This window comes from Oncorhynchus mykiss, chromosome 21, assembly GCF_013265735.2.
Source record: "Oncorhynchus mykiss isolate Arlee chromosome 21, USDA_OmykA_1.1, whole genome shotgun sequence".
NCBI classification, from domain to species: Eukaryota; Metazoa; Chordata; class Actinopteri; order Salmoniformes; family Salmonidae; genus Oncorhynchus; species Oncorhynchus mykiss.
The window spans coordinates 39,854,737-39,872,253 of NC_048585.1; the positions used below are offsets into that span (position 1 = coordinate 39,854,737).

General features: G+C 43.3%; 2 protein-coding genes across 14 annotated transcripts in view; one reads left to right on the forward strand and one right to left on the reverse strand.

The window, feature by feature from the left end:
* The window catches only part of LOC110500384 (dynactin subunit 1), a 28,184-nt gene extending 26,415 nt beyond the window's left edge, over nt 1-1,769 (forward strand). For all 8 annotated transcript variants that reach the window (XM_036957801.1, XM_036957802.1, XM_021577725.2 and 5 more), the window contains 4 exons: nt 69-267; nt 385-458; nt 565-654; nt 752-1,769. In XM_036957801.1, coding sequence (XP_036813696.1) covers nt 69-267; nt 385-458; nt 565-654; nt 752-889 — 501 coding nt within the window. In that variant the 3' untranslated portion in view covers nt 890-1,769. The remainder of the gene's footprint in view (nt 1-68; nt 268-384; nt 459-564; nt 655-751) is intronic.
* Nucleotides 1,770-1,833: 64 nt separating this feature from the next.
* On the reverse strand, nt 1,834-17,469 carry fam113 (family with sequence similarity 113). Of its 6 annotated transcripts, none has more exons than XM_021577731.2 (13): nt 16,810-17,469; nt 16,320-16,401; nt 15,883-15,962; nt 15,231-15,311; nt 14,939-15,090; nt 4,979-5,129; nt 4,507-4,753; nt 4,206-4,271; nt 3,728-3,769; nt 3,356-3,433; nt 3,033-3,124; nt 2,584-2,764; nt 1,834-2,330 (listed from the first exon to the last, which is right to left on the reverse strand). In XM_021577731.2, the coding sequence occupies exons 1-13, from the start codon at nt 16,810-16,812 to the stop codon at nt 2,191-2,193; spliced, it is 1,395 nt and encodes a 464-aa protein (XP_021433406.2). In that variant the 5' UTR covers nt 16,813-17,469; the 3' UTR covers nt 1,834-2,190. The 6 variants fall into 6 exon arrangements, with proteins under 6 accessions (XP_021433406.2, XP_021433405.2, XP_021433404.2 ...); XM_021577730.2 differs by having other exon boundaries at nt 3,716-3,769; XM_021577729.2 differs by having other exon boundaries at nt 3,728-3,814.
* Nucleotides 17,470-17,517: the final 48 nt, after the last annotated feature.

The following is a 17,517-nucleotide window of genomic DNA, read 5'->3' on the forward strand; positions in this document are numbered from 1 at the left end:
TGACTGTAGTTGGCTCTGTGTTGATGACTGTGGCTCTGTCGATAACTCTGTATATCGCTCTCCTCCAGGCAGAGAAGATGAGAGCCCAGTTAGCCTCCCTCCCTCCCCTCCACGTCCCCAAGCTTCCTTTGAGAGAGGCCTCCACCTCTCCCCCTGCTGAGGGGCCTCTCCACGGGGCTCTCTACAGGAAGACAGACCAGCTCCTGGGGACCCTGCTCAAGATGAGTGCCGCCGTTAAGGTGGTCGACATCACCGGGAAGACTCCAGGTGGGAGGGATGTGGGTGTGTGAAGGGTTTTGTGAGTGTGTAGCGTAGTTGTTTTTCAGTACGTGTGTATTTGAGTTAGATAAAATCTCATATGTACCGTCTCTTTCTCCCCTACAGTGAGTGCGAGTGCTCAGCTCCTGGACCAGACAGCTCGACTGCAGTCTCTGAGTGACGCTCTGGACAAACTGAAGGTGACCTGAATTTATATGATCAACCCTAGTATTTCTCTATACCACAGACAGATTTTGTCCACCTATCTCTCTGTCTATCATGGAAATGGACACATCTCTCTCTCAGGGTGAAGTGTCAGAGCATGTGGTTTCTCAGCAGCCTGGGGCGAAGGTCTCCTCTGACTTTGCCACCTTCCCCATTTCCTCCTTCGTCAAGGTAAAACACACATCGTAGGCACTCAAATAAATACCTGGTTTAGGCATAAGACTGTATTTGTTGTCCTTTGACCTGTTCTTCTCTCTTGTCCTCTCAGGCCAAGGAGGAGAAGCAGGGGGGTACGGTGTTCATAGGGCGCGTGGCCATCCCATGTGCCAAGGGCCAGGAGCAGGTGCACCGTCTTGTCCTATCACAGCAGCACCTGCAGCAAGTGCACCGCCTCCTCATGACCTAAGATGCCATCCCATTGGCCTGCGTCCACAAGTGATAGCAAGCTCCTCCAATCAGATGCAAAAAATGTTTTCAGTTCCAGTCCATTTCCTATTGTTCATCAGATTCTCTCAGGACACGGTTACACTACACCACCTGGTCAAAAGGTATTACCGATCTATGCCAAAGAGACACACAAGTGTTCTCGTCTAGTTATAATACAGAGTAATTGTTATTCTTTACCAACACGTTCTACATGATTGTCAGAAGTCTTTTTAAAACGACTTGACTCGTAAATGTTGCATCTCTAGAATTGATTTAAAAGTATGGAGAAACAAACAAAATGTATGCACACCAAGCGAGATGGAGCAGAAATTGGTTAATGGCATATGGCACAATTATTCATGCATTGCACTTTTTTTTTGTACTGTGGTGATTATTTAAATCTACACCTGTGTAAACCAGCAGTCGGGACCAAGCAAATTCACCACTGAAATAAATGCCATTTAGCCACGTTAATGTGTGATTCCCGTTTGAGATAGACTAATGTATTCTAAATCAGGGTGTCCAGGCACTCTGACAATGAAGTTCCAATTCAGACACCTTTAACTTATGTTGAGATGGGACGCTAATTTGACATGCCTACAGCAACCAGGTTTCACAAAGTGTTAGTCATTCAACTATGGTCTATCATATGTACCGGTGTCATTATGGTAGATGAATGCAAGTATGTCTGGGTGGAAAAGACATGAATTGTAAATGCTGAATAGTTAACTTTCAGCACTAGCCACATCCTAATCTCAAAAGCCATTATACTGTATAACGTGTTCATTGTGGACTGAGTGATTATCCATCTGTCCTGTATCCAAAAACAGACCAATAAAGTTCTTACCTAACAAAATTTATTACTTGGTAACATGAAATTCCTTCCATGCCTAGACCTGGACTAAAACACAAGGAGACTCAATATTAAATCAGTGTAATTTTATTGTAAAATGTTTCCAGTATGCCTAAACATACAACCAACCCCCACCAGGGCAAGAAAATACATCACAGCCTCAAAATAGTAAAAAAAAAAAAACTTGAGCAGAAGACAACACAGCCCTCTAGGAATGTAGTTGAGGCACGAGCAAATGACAGAATTCTGAAATAACTTTAAGCACTGCCCATACACGAGCAAGTACCATGAGTTTGAACACTATATACATGGTCCAGGAAAAACTCCTGTGCCAGGAGTTTTCCCCCCTAACCCAACCAGGAAAAGCTCTGTCCTAGTTTGCACAGTCCACAGCAAAGAGCTACATGGCCTGTATAAGAGCTTTCCAGTCAGTATCTCTGGTATGTGTATGGGGCGTAGTGCTTCCTGGGTTGTTTCTTCCTCATCACATACTTGTTCTCAGGACGGCGAGGGACGTAGGGTCTGGGGTGGTAGGCCTCATTATGCTGCACCGGCCTGGAGTGTCCAGCTGGAAGAGAGAAAAGGGAGAGTGCTAAACAGTAATTTATAGCCCAATCACCCCAGGATTGATACAGAGCAGAGGCTCTACTTGTAAATCCATTTTGCACCAAGCAAGGGAGGAGAGACTTCACACAATGGAATCTAGAGGGATAGGTACAAAGAATTACACTTCATGGCTGTGTCCAAAATCTGTCTTGTCTACTACGGCCAGTGTCAGAGGTCCCATGATTAAACTACTGTGTGCACGCGTTTCAACTTACTACTGTTCCGGACCATCCTGTTATTTTCACTGCATCTGTTGTTCAGTGAGTGTCTGACTGGGTGATGTCTGTAGACCGCCGTGTGTCTGTGATGCACTGGGGCAGTCGGCCGTCTGTTGGCTTGGTTCTCCTCGAAGCTGAAGTAGCCAGCGCCGAACTTGGGGTGGTCGGGGAGCTCGTCCTCATAGAATCAAGTCAAATTGTATCTATTAATTTTCAAATGTGTTGGACATTGTTAAATTGTGACTTGACAATTTAAAAGTGCATTTAGAATCGCAACACCTCACAATAAAAATAAATGCAATCAAATCACAGATTAAAGGCCAAGCTAAAACGGTGGAGTTAAGTGCAATTTCAACCTCACCACTTTTAAAGGGGTCATAATTTCAAGCAACATACAACCAGTATCTACATGAGAAAACGGGAAATAGTGGTGAAGTGTCCCTTACCTCGTAGAACTGTTCTCCGCAGTCATTGTATTTCCCTTCCAGAGGCCTGTAGGGTTCACGGCCCGAGTACTCAGCAGGATGCCATCCTAGAGCTAAAAAAGAAAATACAAATGTTGTTCAGTTTAATGCACGTAAGCTATCCTTCCATAGATCTGAAGGACAGAGTCAAATGCAGGCTGCCACCTTTAGAGATACAGGACACGAGGAGAGACGGATGTTGCAGTTGAGTGAGTTGAATTAAAGAATACAGAATTGTTCTTCCCAGAAAGGTTTCACAAGAGCTGTATTATGAAGTTGTCATTATACAAATATCTGATTCATACCTGCTGAATTGGGAGTGAAATAGTTTGCCTGAGGCTCGTATCCGTCATAGTGTCCAAACCTCTCCGTTGCCCAGGCAACTGGTGAATTACATCGCAGGGTCAGTACACATTATACATACATTTGTCTCCACTCACCGAAAGATTCCTTAGGATCCAAACCCTCCCATAACCTGTGGTCATGAATCATTACGCAGTTGTGGGACTTTTGGTTACTCAGGTGCTGTTCAGAGGGATAGGTGTGAAGGAGGCAAGTCAAGTGGGTGTGAATGACAGCAGCCTTTTTAAAGTGGCATTAGGTGAAGATGTAGGTTAAACTCCACAGTAGTCAAGTGAACCAGGCAGTCAAGTCAATCACTTTACCACTGCAGTGACCTGGGTTCATCATCCTGGGGTCTGGTCTCCTGAAATGAGGCTCTGGTGGGTAGTGCCAGGTGTGTAGCAATGAGGGAATAACATCAACTCCAAAGCAAATCAGGGGGAGAAAAATAGGTTTATTTGAGAAGGACAAATCATAGATGTTATGCTGGGAGGTAGATGTTCAGTCTCCCCTGTCCTCAGTTTTTGTCCACAGAACAAAAATCTTCAATCAGAAGTCTTTGCAGTACAACTGGGCCAATGGCCAAATAAGTATCCTGCTCCAGACTCAATGTACAGACCGTAGCTCTGAGTTCAAGAGTGACATTCCACAGATTCTAAACAGATGTTGAACTGAAACCCAACTCCTATTTACAATTCCCCATTAGTACTCTAGTTTTTACTCTTCAAAATATTCTTATAACCTCAACGTCACGATAACCTGGCATGGTAAAACTGTACTGACCAATACAGTGAGGAGGAAGCCACCACTTACCTGTGTTCTTGGTCATGGTTTTTGTGTAGGCTTTGAGCTGCTGCTGCTCTGAATGACCAATGTGCTCTACAGGGAGAAGAATACCAGTCTTTCAACTGACAGTCAAATTCAAAAACAGACAGGTGATGTGTGTATGTATATTTCTTATACTGTATGTGTGTGGTGTTCTACTAACTAACGGTGGTGAGAGGACAGTGTAGAACAAACCCCCAGACCTGTGCAGCAGCAGTAAGGATGTGACGCATCAGTGAGATAGAGAGTTCCAGTGTGTATGTGTGTGTGTGTGTGTGTGTGTACTAACCAATCGTAGTGGCAGGACAGTGCAGCACCACTCCCCAGGCCTCTGCAGCATGTTGCAGCAGTAAGGTGGTGATGCGTCGGTGGGCCAGAGAGTTCCAGTGGACCCCATCCTTCATGCGGTGCTCAAGCGAGAAGCGGAACTGGAAGTGAAGGTCCAGGACGTCAAGGCCGTAGGCGTCGGCCATTTTGCTGCTGTAGAAGTTGGCCTGGATCACGTCGTAGCACAGCGTTGCGCCCCTGTGCTCTATCTGGTTGGGAGAAATTAAAAATGGGAAGCTATAATAGTTCTTTAGCCATTATTGTTGTGCACTGTACATCATTTACTATAATTGAGAAATTACTGGGTCACATTAAATAGGAGCAAACGTTCTTAAAGCGGAAAGCCAAAAATAAGCATTCAAGTTTGGGTAGTAAATCAAGATGGTTCCAAATCCGCGCTTATTGAACACAACCCAGCCTCGTCATCCATCTACCTCAGGAACGAAGAAGCCCCCTACGATCCTCTTCCCCAGGGGCATGGTCATGTTCCACATGACCAGACATTCAGGAGGCAGGATGGAGTTCATCTTGTCAAAGAGCTTATGAAGGTTCTCCTGGTACTCATTGTGCCATTTAGGGTTATACCTGGGTGACAAGACCAGGGATAAACTGGTGAGGGCCCTAAAAAAAGTTCAATGTTGTTTAAATGTGCACACACAAAAATTGCATAATGCAAGAAAATGTGTATTTTCAGGATGAAGTTGTCACAATACCATCATTTTGCTCAAGATCGCAATACAGAGTAGTATCGGGATACCCAAGGGGTTAGCCCTGTCCCCCCCCCCCCCCCCCCCCCCAGAACGCATGTTCCCGTTTTGGATACATTCTGCACAAAAACCTGTCCCTGATAGTTACACCTCTACACAATACAACAAATTGAATTTAACTTCACAGTTCAGTGTTCCCCTAGGATATTTTTCATCAGCAGCAAAGTTGGCATGGGGGAGTGGCGGGGCGTAGTAGTGGCTGTGGACAATAGAGCGGTTTCTGACTGTAGATTATATAGGCCCACTTGGCCGCAGAGAAAATGTTGCTGTTTTAAAGCTAATTTCCTGCAATTCTATACATTTTGCTATGTTGTTCTGCCATCAGAGTGACTCATAAAAATAAATAAAGACACGCACACACAAACTCAGCAAAAAAATAAATGTCCTCACTGTCAACTGCGTTTATTGTCAGCAAACTTAACATGTTTAAATATTTGTATGAACATAAGATTCAACAACTAAGTCATAAACTGAACAAGTTCCACAGACATGTGACTAACAGAAATGGAATAATGTGTCCCTGAACAAAGTGGGGGTCAAAATCAAAAGTAACAGTCATTATCTGGTGTGGCTACGAGCTGCATTAAGTACTGCAGTGCATCTCCTCCTCATGGACTGCACCAGATTGGCCATTTCTTACTGTGAGTTGTTACCCCACTCTTCCATCAAGGCACCTGCATGTACTGACATTTGTGGGGAATGGCCCTAGCCCTCACCCTCCAATCCAAAAGGTCCCAGACGTGCTCAATGTGATTGAGATCCGGGCTCTTAGCTGGCCCTGGCAGAACACTGACATTCCTCTCTGCAGGAAATCATGCACGGAACGAGCAGTATGGCTGGTGGCATTGTCATGCTGGAGGGTCATGGCAGGATGAGCATGCAGGAAGGGAAGAGGATGTCTTCCCTGTAACACACAGCGTTGACATTGCCTGCAATGACAACAAGCTCAGTCCGATGATGCTCTGACACACCACCCCAGACCATGACGGACCCTCCACCTCCAAATCCCTGCGCCCTTAACCACTGCGCCACCCGGGAGGCCCTTGATCTGCCTTTTCATTAAGGAAGGCGGGGGACCCCACATCTTTAGCCTACTCTTCAGACAACTTTACACACAGCTTACACACTCTCCCTCTCTCACACACACACATCCATTTTCTCTCTCACACACACACACTGCTCCCTAAAGTTAGGCACCAAACAGAATAAAGAACACCAGAAAAATATGGATTTTGGATTCAGATTTAGCTTAGAATTACATTGATTAGGCATACGCTTCCTACTTTTAAGGCACTACTATGAGTAGGCCAACTATCCCTTTTTCTTTTTCCATCCAAATGTGTGCATCACCAAGGGGTACCATGTTAGCTAGCAAGCCAGGCAACATGACTAAACATGGTCGTGTGTTATCAAACCAAAAACCTCACAGACCATGAGTAATTTAAAAAACGGCCCGCGACATGGTTTATAAAATTCTATAACATATGCGCCAATTCGCGGTAGAATGGGGTTTGGGCTAGAAACTTGCGGTTTTCATTGATGTTAAGGCGCAAGCATGACTGTCACTGTGCTCCGTTATTCCTCTATGGCAGCGAAGACTAGTCAGACTGGAGAACTTGTTCTTACAGGCGAAATGAAAAGGTATCTATCTACGTATCCACATCACTCGCGTTGCGAGCCACTCCAATAATTAAACAAAATGTAGTAACGGTGAAAATGTGCTTATGTCATCGGTCCAAACAAGAAAAACATTAGGCCATTTTTATGCCCAAAATTGTCAGATGCTAAATGCTTTTCCACATAATTCAAAATGTGATTATATTTCCAAGTACGATACATTTGTTCACATTTTCATGTTTTTAAATCCATAATATCAAAAAACAAGTTGCTTTTAGTTGGAACTAGCCTAAAAACTGCCAAAAATGTAAAATCACTATTTTTCTAAATAATATGAGAAAATAAGGAATTGGTTATTTTTCTCATCACTTGTTATGTGGGTGGGGCTATATCTGTAGTCCCATCTCATTTACCATATGCATATCCTGTCCAACCTAGCTTTCAAAATAAGAGTTGAGCGTTTGTTGTGAAAGCAAAGGACCATGATTTGGCAAGCTTAGGCTACAAGTGTATGACCTTAAAGGTGGTTGTGTGTTTTAAGCCATAGATATAATACCAAGGTTTTAAGCATTCTATTCCATTTCGGTTAGTGGGCCAAATACCTTCCCCTTGCAGCCACTCAATTGCGTCAACTTTCTGGTCAGAAAAAGTTCACGTTAATCCACTGAGGCAAAAAAGGACAACGCCTATAACCTGTCAAAAATTCCCCTAAAGGGGATATACAGAATCTATTGCCAACTGAACAGAGGAGTTGTCCATTTCATCACCACAGAGCTCCGCGTACGAGTGACAAAGAGTGGAGATGTAGGAGAAGCGCTGTCCATTAAGCTGTGCTGAATAAGGCCAGGCGTGGCCTCGGCTCCCTTTAAAAACGTAGAGTTTTCCTTTGTAGTCTAGGCCTACTTCCTGATTTCTCCATTTGTTCAGTCAAGTTTCTTCGCTCCCTTGATTAGTGTAACCAATCCTTTGATTTATGCCTTTTATTTCCACTTATGTCCTGCGTTTGCTTTCGCTGAGTAGTCGTTATAGCGTTTGATGTCGGCCTTATTGTGCTTTGTAGCCACTATTCAGTGGCATTAACATGTGTAATTCAGTTAAGAAAAATCTGCAAATGGGGAGTTGAAAATGGGAAGGGATGGCCAGAAAAGCAATTTTGGGGAAAGATTTGATCTCATGGCCCAAGTGGCTCTACGCCCGTTTTCAAATGTGCCCATTTATTTATTGTTTGCTTATAGGCCCTACAGAAACAATTTAATCTGTCAATGTTTTAATTGTGTCTGTACTCTAGAAAATGAATAGGCCTCCATTAGAATTGGCTACTTCTTGGCCGTTTTAACTGTTATAAATACCACCTCAGTCACCGGCTTCATCAATAAGTGCATTGACGACGTCGTCCCCACAGTGATCGTATGTACATATCCCAACCAGAACCCATGGATTACAGGCAACATCTGCATCGAGCTGATGGGTTTGGATTTCCGAGCTTTAAACATTATTAATCATTAGTTATAATAGAGACATGAGGGGTGCCATAGCCGAGGGTCTTAATGGTTATCTGGAGTTATTGGTTATCTGTAGGAGGAAGGGTTATGGTGGGAGCAATTAAGCTTGGAATGGGCTGAGTGCGTTAAGGGAACTGTTTATTGCCCGTATCACTTAGTTTCCTGCCAAGCAATAAATATGCCATGTTTAGCGATAAGGAGGAGACTCCACCCAAATTGGGGTATGTATACTACCACCGGTGGAACCGTGTCTGCCTGATGCAGCTGTATTGACCCTCTGGGAAGAATAAACTTGGTTTAAGCTAGGGATGCACGATATAGGGGTGAACATATCGGAATTGGACGATATTAGCTAAAAATGCCAACATCGGTATATGTCAAAGCTACCAAGCATACCCATATAACATAGGTACATGGCGCAATGACGCACGTGTAGCGCAAAATTTAATGTGGCAACACAGAATTCCTAACCTAGCACACACAATGACTGCTGTGTGAAAAGAGCAGTCAACAAGTCGAGCAGTCATTTGAAAATCATCAAGTTCGCGACGACACAACAGTGGTAGGCTTGATTACCAACAACGACGAGACGGCCTACAGGGAGGAGGTGAGGGCCCTCGGAGTGTGGTGTCAGGAAAATAACCTCACACTCAACGTCAACAAAACTAAGGAGATGATTGTGGACTTCAGGAAACAGCAGAGGGAACACCCCCCTATCCACATCGATGGAACAGTAGTGGAGAGGGTAGTAAGTTTTAAGTTCATCGGCGTACACATCACAGACAAACTGAACTGGTCCACCCACACAGACAGCATCGTGAAGAAGGCGCAGCAGCGCCTCTTCAACCTCAGGAGGCTGAAGAAATTTGGCTTGTCACCAAAAGCACTCACAAACTTCTACAGATGCACAATCGAGAGCATCCTGTCGGGCTGTATCACCGCCTGGTACGGCAACTGCTCCGCCCACAACCGTAAGGCTCTCCAGAGGGTAGTGAGGTCTGCACAACGCATCACCGGGGGCAAACTACCTGCCCTCCAGGACACCTACACCACCCGATGTCACAGGAAGGCCATAAAGATCATCAAGGACAACAACCACCCGAGCCACTGCCTGTTCACCCCGCTATCATCCAGAAGGCGAGGTCAGTACAGGTGCATCAAAGCTGGGACCGAGAGGCTGAAAAACAGCTTCTATCTCAAGGCCATCAGACTGTTAAACAGCCACCACTATCATTGAGTGGCTGCTGCCAACACACTGACTCAACTCCAGCCACTTTAATAATGGGAATTGATGGGAAATTATGTAAAATATATCACTAGCCACTTTAAACAATGCTACCTAATATAATGTTTACATACCCTACATTATTCATCTCATATGTATATGTATATACTGTACTCTATATCATCTACTGCATCTTTATGTAATACATGTATCACTAGCCACTTTAACTATGCCACTTTGTTTACATACTCATCTCATATGTATATACTGCACTTAATACCATCTACTGTATCTTGCCTATGCCGCTCTGTACCATCACTCACTCATATCTTTATGTACATATTCTTTATCCCCTTACACTTGTGTGTATAAGGTAGTAGTTTTGGAATTGTTAGCTAGATTACTTGTTGGTTATTACTGCATTGTCGGAACTAGAAGCACAAGCATTTCGCTACACTCGCATTAACATCTGCTAACCATGTGTATGTGACAAATACAATTTGATTTGATTTGAAAGAGTAAGAGAATTTCAGCGAGACAACTCAAAGGTGAAATCCATTAAAGCCCTTGACAATCAACCGTTCTCTGTCGTGGATGTTGGCTTTTGCCGACTGGTCGAGCACCGGTACACACTACCAAGTGCGCTATTTTTCAGATGTTGCCCTACCAGAGTTACACAGTAATAGCGTCACTGCTATTAGCTTCACGACATACATACATAATATGGAACGCCGTTTGGGTCTTTGAGTGTCAAAAAAGATACAGTAGCACTGTCAAAGCTGTACAAAAAAAGTCTGCAAACAAGCAAACACAGACCACGAATGATGTGTTTACAATACCGCAACTTCTGGGATAGCTAGCTTTAGCTTGGTACCTAGCAAGCACCAATACAACCAGCCTGAAAACAATGACCAATTGAAACTGCAGTCATTTTCATTATTCTTAGCAATGACTTAGGAATTATTGTGAGTAAGTATTAGCTAGGTTGCCACTTGTTGTTAGTCTATTGAAATTGAACTTCAGTTCATGAAAATAAATAGCTAGCCAGCTACTTAACCCTGTTGCCCAAAGCTAACGTTATAAGCAGCCAGCTAGCTTCATCAGTCTAGAGAGCTTGACCGGACCAAGTAATGTGTTGTGGAGCTAGCCATAATAAGGATTAGGCACAAAAGTGGAATTTGAAGTTTGCCTTCAAAATAAGTGTCTTTGACAGTGATGCAAATTAATACAAATAGAATTATGCCAAACTTTGATTTTGAAGGCTAACCGCAAAGTCCACTATTGTGGCTAATCCTTATTGTGGCTAACTTCACATAGATGGGTCCGACCACCATTAATCAAATAACTGTCTTATAAATTAGGGTTATTTTAGATGACACCTAGCTATATAGTTAGCTAGCTAACTATAGCTACTGAAACAGTTGTCATTTTGCTATGTTTTTGGGGAAGAACATTGTTTGCATCCATAAGCTAGCTAGCATTTTTTTTTTAAATGACCAGCCCTGCAGGTGCCCGAGACAACTTTACCAGCTTCATAGCATAAGTATCGATGAATCATTGTAACATATGAAATACGAGGGAAAGTGTAATCAATGTGTAATAACTACGTAACAAATTAACTAACGTATTAAATTATGTGATGTCATATTATGTTGTATTCAGGTCCTGATTGGTCAAATAGTGTTACTTAACATGTCAAATAGTAGTGGTATTTGACGTGTATCTTTTTTGACACGCAAAAACAAACGCCGTTCAATAGAAATCCTGGTTGAGAATGAAATAACTTAACAAAACAGCACAGCAAGTAAGTGAAAGAAATCGGTTTTACTGGTAATGGGGAGAAAAAGTAAATGCCAACAAAATAACTTTTTGGTCAGTGTGGTGTATGTGTGTGTGGGTATAACCTTCATTTAACTAAGAGTTTTACAATGATGGCCCGGACGACGCTGGGCCAATTGTGCGCCGCCCTATGGGACTCCCAATCACGGCCGGATGTGATACAGCCTGGATTTGAACCAGGGACTGTAGTTACGCCTCTTGCACCGAGATGCAGTGCCTTAGACCGCTGCGTCCGTGTGCCTGTTAAATAATTAACTGTACTAGAATGCTTAAAAGGCCACTAACATTTTTAATATCGGTTATCAGTATTGTTTTTTTGGGCAAGGAAAATATTGGATTTCGGTATCGGACAAAAAAATGCCATATCAGTGCATCACTAGTTTAAGCTTTCATGGTGTCCGTCAAGTTCTTACTCTGATAAATAGAACCTAACAGAGCTAAAGACTAGAGCTGCCGCTTTCAAGGAGCGGGACACTAATCCGGACGCTTGTAAGCAATCCCACTATGCCCTCAGACGAACAAGCAAAGCGTCAATAAAGGATTAAGATTGAATCCTACTACACCGACTGATGCTCCTCGGATGTTGCAGAGCTTGAAAACTATTATGGGCTACAAAGGGAGACCCAGACGCGAGCTCCTCAGTGACGCGAGCCTACCAGACGAGCTGAATGCCTTTTACGCTGGCTTCGAGGTAAGCAACACTGAAGCATGCATGTGAGCACCAGCATTTCTGGACAACTGTGTGATAACGCTTTCGGTAGCCAATGTGAGCAAGACCTTTAACAGGTCAACATTCACAAAGCCGCGGGGCCAGATGGATTACCAGGACATGTACTCAAAGCATGCGCGGACCAACTGGCAAGTGTCTTTCCTGACATTTACAACCTCTCCCTGACCGAGTCTATAATTCCTACGTTTCAAGCAGACCACCATTGTCGCTGTATCCAAGGAAGCAAAGGTAACCTGCCTAAACGATTACCGCCCCATAGCACTCACGTCAGTAGCCATAAAGTGCTTTGAAAGGCTGGGCATGGCTCACAACAGCATCCTCCCGGATACCCAGACCCAATCCAATTTGCATACCGCCCCAACAGATCCACAATCTCTATTGCACTCCACACTGCCTTTTCCCACCTGGACGAAAGGAACACCTATGAGAATGCTGTTCACGCTCAGCGTGCCCAAAAAGCTCATCACTAAGCTAAGGACCCTGGGACTAAACACCTCCCTCTGCAACTGGATCCTGGCCTTCCTGACGGGCCACCCTCAGGTGGTAAGGGTAGGCAACAACACGTCTGCCACGCTGATCCTCAACACTGGAGCCCCTCAGGGGTGTGTACTTAGTCCCCTCCTGTACTCCCTGTTAACCCATGACTTTTTCTACATTTTGTTACATTACAGCCTTATTCTGAAATTGATTAAACACCCCCCCCCCCCTCCCCCTCCCAATCCACACATAATACCCCATAATGTCAAAGCGAGCAGTTTATTTTGCAAATGTATAAAATAAAATAAATCTTATTAACATACGTATTCAGACCCTTTGCTATGAGACTCAAAAATCGAGCTCAGGTGCATCCTGTTTCCATTGATCATCCTTGAAATGTTTCTACAACTTGAATGGAGTCCACCTGTGGTTAATTCAATTGATTGGACATGATTTGTAAAGGCACACACCTGTCTATATAAAAAGGTCCCACAGTTGACAGTGCATGTCAGCGCAAAAACCAAGTCATGAGGGCGAAGGAATTGTCCTCTTGCAGTCCGAGACAGGATTGTGACTAGGCACAGATCTGGGGAAGGGTACCAGCATTGAAGGTCCCCAAGAACACAGTGGCCTCCATCATTCTTAAATGGAAGAAGTTTGGAACCATCAAGACTCTTCCTAGAGCTGGCCACCTGGCCAACCTGAGCAGTCGGGGGAGAAAGGCCTTGGTCAGGGAGATGACCAAGAACCCGATGGTCACTGGAGAAGGTTGTCCCTCTGGAAAGATTCTCCCATCTCTGCAGCACTCCATCAATAAGGCCTTTGTGGTAGAGTGGCCAGAGAAAAGCCACTCCTCAGTAAAAGACATGACAGCCCACTTGGAGTTTGCACCTAAAGGACTCTCAGAAAAAGATAAACAAGATTCTCTGGTCTGATGAAACCAAGATTGAACTCTTTGGCCTGAATGCCAAGCGTCATGTCTGGATGAAACCTGGCACCATCCCTAAAGTGAAGCATGGTGGTGACAGCATCATGATGTGGGGATTTTTTCAGCAGCAGGGACTGGGAAACTAGTCAGGATCAAGGGAAAGATTAACAGGGTAAAGGACAGAGAGATCTGTCCTTTGGACAACGACCCTAAGCACACAGCCCAGACAACACAGGAGTGGCTTCGGGACAAGTCTCTGAATGTCCTTGAGCAGCCCAGCCAGAACCCGGAATTGAACCCGATCGAACATCTCTGGAGAGACTTCAAAATAGCTGTGCAGCGATACTCCCCATCCAACCCGACAGAGCTTGAAGATCTGAAGAGAAAAATGGGAGAAACTCACCAAATACAGGTGTGCCAAGCTTGTAGCGTCATACCCAAGAAGACTTGAGGCTGTAATCGCTGCCAAAGGTGCTTCAACAATGTACTGAGTAAAGGGTCTGAATACTTATGTAAATGTGATAAACATTTTTTTTTATATATATTTTTTAATGGTTTTGTCATTATGGGGTAGATTCAGGTGGGGAAAAAACTATTAAATCAATTTTAAAAGAAGACTGTAACGTCACAAAATGTGGAAAAATGCAAGGGTCTGAATATCTTCCGAATGCAATAGCCTAAAGCTATGACTGTAGCAGCCAGCCCTCAAGGAGGCAATGCAAAGTCAACCGCCACAGCAAAAACATTTTTAGAAAACACTTTACCATAATAAGAAAACTAGAGTCCATTACACATCCCTACTGAACCAATAAAACCATTCAGTCTCTAATGGCTTATTGGTTTATTCAGCATTGGCATCTGCAACTAAAACAAAGATTTGTCGCACAACACACCAAACTCTTATTTTGAAGGCTTGGTTTGGAAAGGATATGCATTTGACCAATGATACAGGACTAGAGATTTAGCCCCACCCGCATCACCAGTAATGAGAAATGGAACCGATTCTTTATCTTCGCTCATCATTATCTACTTGTATAATGAGTGCTTTTTTGTTTTCAGCAATATGACAACTTAAACTTATTTCGGATTTGAAGACATGAAAGGAAAACAGGAATTATCCATAAGCAGACTGTCCTCGTCTTGCCTTTTAGTTGATTACCCCCTTTTCTTCTTGGACTTTTCAGATTGAGAAGATTAACAATGTCAACACTATAAAACAGACCTAGTAGGTATCATGAATGCTTGACGGGATTTTTTTTTTTTTTTAAGTGTGTGTAAAACCTGCAGACATCCTTAACAGACTGGTCACCTGGAGACGTCCCAGAGACAGGAGTTAACGATGACGACGTCTGGTTTGAGACCGTCTTCAAAGTCCCTCAGGATGCTCTGCATGTAGCGCGAGTAGATCCTCGTCAGGAAGTAGAACCGCACCAGGTGGTGGTCTGAGCGGAACTGACGCACCTTAGGACGAGATAAAAGAGAAGACTGATGTCATAAGAGATCAGGGAGTGCAGAGTTATAATTGTGTCAAATAGGACCATTCATTCCCAGTGCAGGTATACTTCCTAAAGAATCACCGTCTTCTCATCCTAGTGACGCACCTCACGGTATTCCGTCCCGTTGGTCATTTGACCCAGCCGTCCGCCCTCCACCAGGATGTCCTGCTCGAAGCTCATCTCTCCCTGGTGATGAGGGGGTAGATTGTGAGGGGGAAGAAGCTAGAAGCCACTTTAGTCCTGGTATTATTAAATCAATCATGGATCTTTAAAAAAAAAATGTTTGGGACACATTGAAAGCAAAGCTGCAAAAATATTACAATAGAGAAATAGAATGCATCTACAGTAAGGTTGGACAATATGTTAAAAATAGCATATCAATGTTTTTCTTATTTTTTTTTACAGTTATGGCGTTATGATAGTATTTTATGTTTCTGAATAATACAAGTTCTATTTTATGAGTCGTGCATGACCCTAGGATGGCAACTAATGCATTCTAAATGGTTTTAATGTGCTTTCTCCAATCAAATGTTGTTTTTATACTCAACAAAACTGACAGTGAAGTTCTCATTTATTTAGCACTGTATGGTAATACCTTTATAGACAGTATTGTAAAAATCCATACGGGTATGTGGATACCGTTATACTTTAAAAGACAATATATCACCCAGACTTAATCTATAGATCAAATTTCTTTCTAGAAATGTTGCATGGGATATCTCACTTTCACCTACCAAATCTGTGAGTCAAGGTTTACCTTACTCTTGAGCTGAGCCAAGCTGAGATATTTGTCCTTTTGCAGCAGAAGCACAATGTCCTTATACACTGAGCGCTGAACTGTGGAGAACACAAATGATGGACATTGACTGACAACTTAAGTTCAGTTGGCAATTTGTCATCCAAAGGGTGCACTGCACATTCAATTTGATAACCACAGGCAAGCACTCAAATTCAAATCTTGACCCCGGAAGCCAGTTCTACTGCTTTGTTTGTTAGTGTTTATTTGTTTCCCTCTAATCAGGCAATGATTTAGGCCTGGGACACTAGGTGGGCGCAATTCATTAACAGGTTGAACAAAAAAAACTGCAGTATCCAGACGTCGTTGGGTAAGATATGATACCCCTGGGCTAGGGCTTCTTGGGCCTGGAGATATGCAAGACTGTACAAAACAATGTATGTCAGTGGTTCACTTACTCGAGTCCCCCAGGACAACAACAAACTTGTTGTGTAAGAGCTGGCTGGCTTGCTGCTGGCTCACAGCCTTCATGTTCTCCCTCTGTTCATTAAAGTACAGATTAGGTTCCCAATATTTATAGGAGTGCCTATCAGACGTTGATTTAAAATTGTGTGAGCACTGATTGTATAACAGAGGTTCAGAGGACGGAGTAGCAATTATATAGTTAGTGGTGTGTTCATAGACATTGCTGGGAAGTAGCCTACTCACTTCAATAGTCACCAATGCATGGGGTCCAATTGTTGCAGATTCCACATAAAGCTAACACACATTGCTAAGCAGGCCAAAAGGCTATCTGGTAACTCATTGCAACTATTTCAGACTGTTATTAACAAGGATGTTAACTACTTGATAATGTCTCAGGTTAGCTCTGGTTCAAGGCGTTCGTGCTCGTTCCTCACGGACACTAACGCACTGGACCAGAGCTATCAACCAGGTCACCATACTTACCATGATTGGTTGAACTTTAATTATCTTGATTTAGCTATTAACATTAATAAATGTAGGCAGGTGGTTGAAGTCAAACCTGTCTTAACCAGGACGCCCCTGATCTGAATAATCGAGTTATTGTCCAAATGATCAAATTATTAGTTGGCTGCTGCTACTACAATTAGCTAGTAACGTTAGCAAACCCGTTGAGTTTTTGGAGCGAAAAAAATAATGCCGTTTGCTGGTAACTTGATTTTCCAGAGCGGTTTGGTTAAATATGCAGTTTTTGTACGTGATTCTTTCGCCACAACAATCCTCGTCTTTGATTTTATTGAACATATGACTAGTCATTCGCACGCTAATTAATTGCAACACCAATTTGCACCTATATTGCTAGCCAGTAGTAGCCAGCTAGCAAGACAGGGAATGAGTAGTCCAATTCCACCTGCATTGCGAGAAAGCCAAATGCATTTTCAATTAGCGTTAGACAATAAGTTCTCTATGGTTTGATAAAATACTGTAATAATTTTGCATTGAAATGTGGCTAATCTTTGGGTCCGACGACGTCCATCTATCTGCAAACCATTCACGCCGTGAAATTTGATTTGTGAAATTTGAACTTGGCGGAGCGGGCGTCGAGTTTATTATGACAAGTCGTAAAGAGCGCTCATCGGTCGTAATGACCAACTTTGTCCAGCAGATGGTAGTAAATTAAAGTCACTGTGATCA

What these genes read in the sequence shown, in the direction of transcription:
- fam113 (XM_021577726.2), bottom strand. An exon ending in TGGCTCAGCTCAAGAGTAAG is followed by an intron (nt 15,312 to 15,882) that starts GTAAACCTTGAC and finishes CCTCATCACCAG; the next exon opens with GGAGAGATGAGCTTCGAGCA. An exon ending in TGTCTCTGGGACGTCTCCAG is followed by an intron (nt 5,130 to 14,938) that starts GTGACCAGTCTG and finishes CTTGTCACCCAG; the next exon opens with GTATAACCCTAAATGGCACA.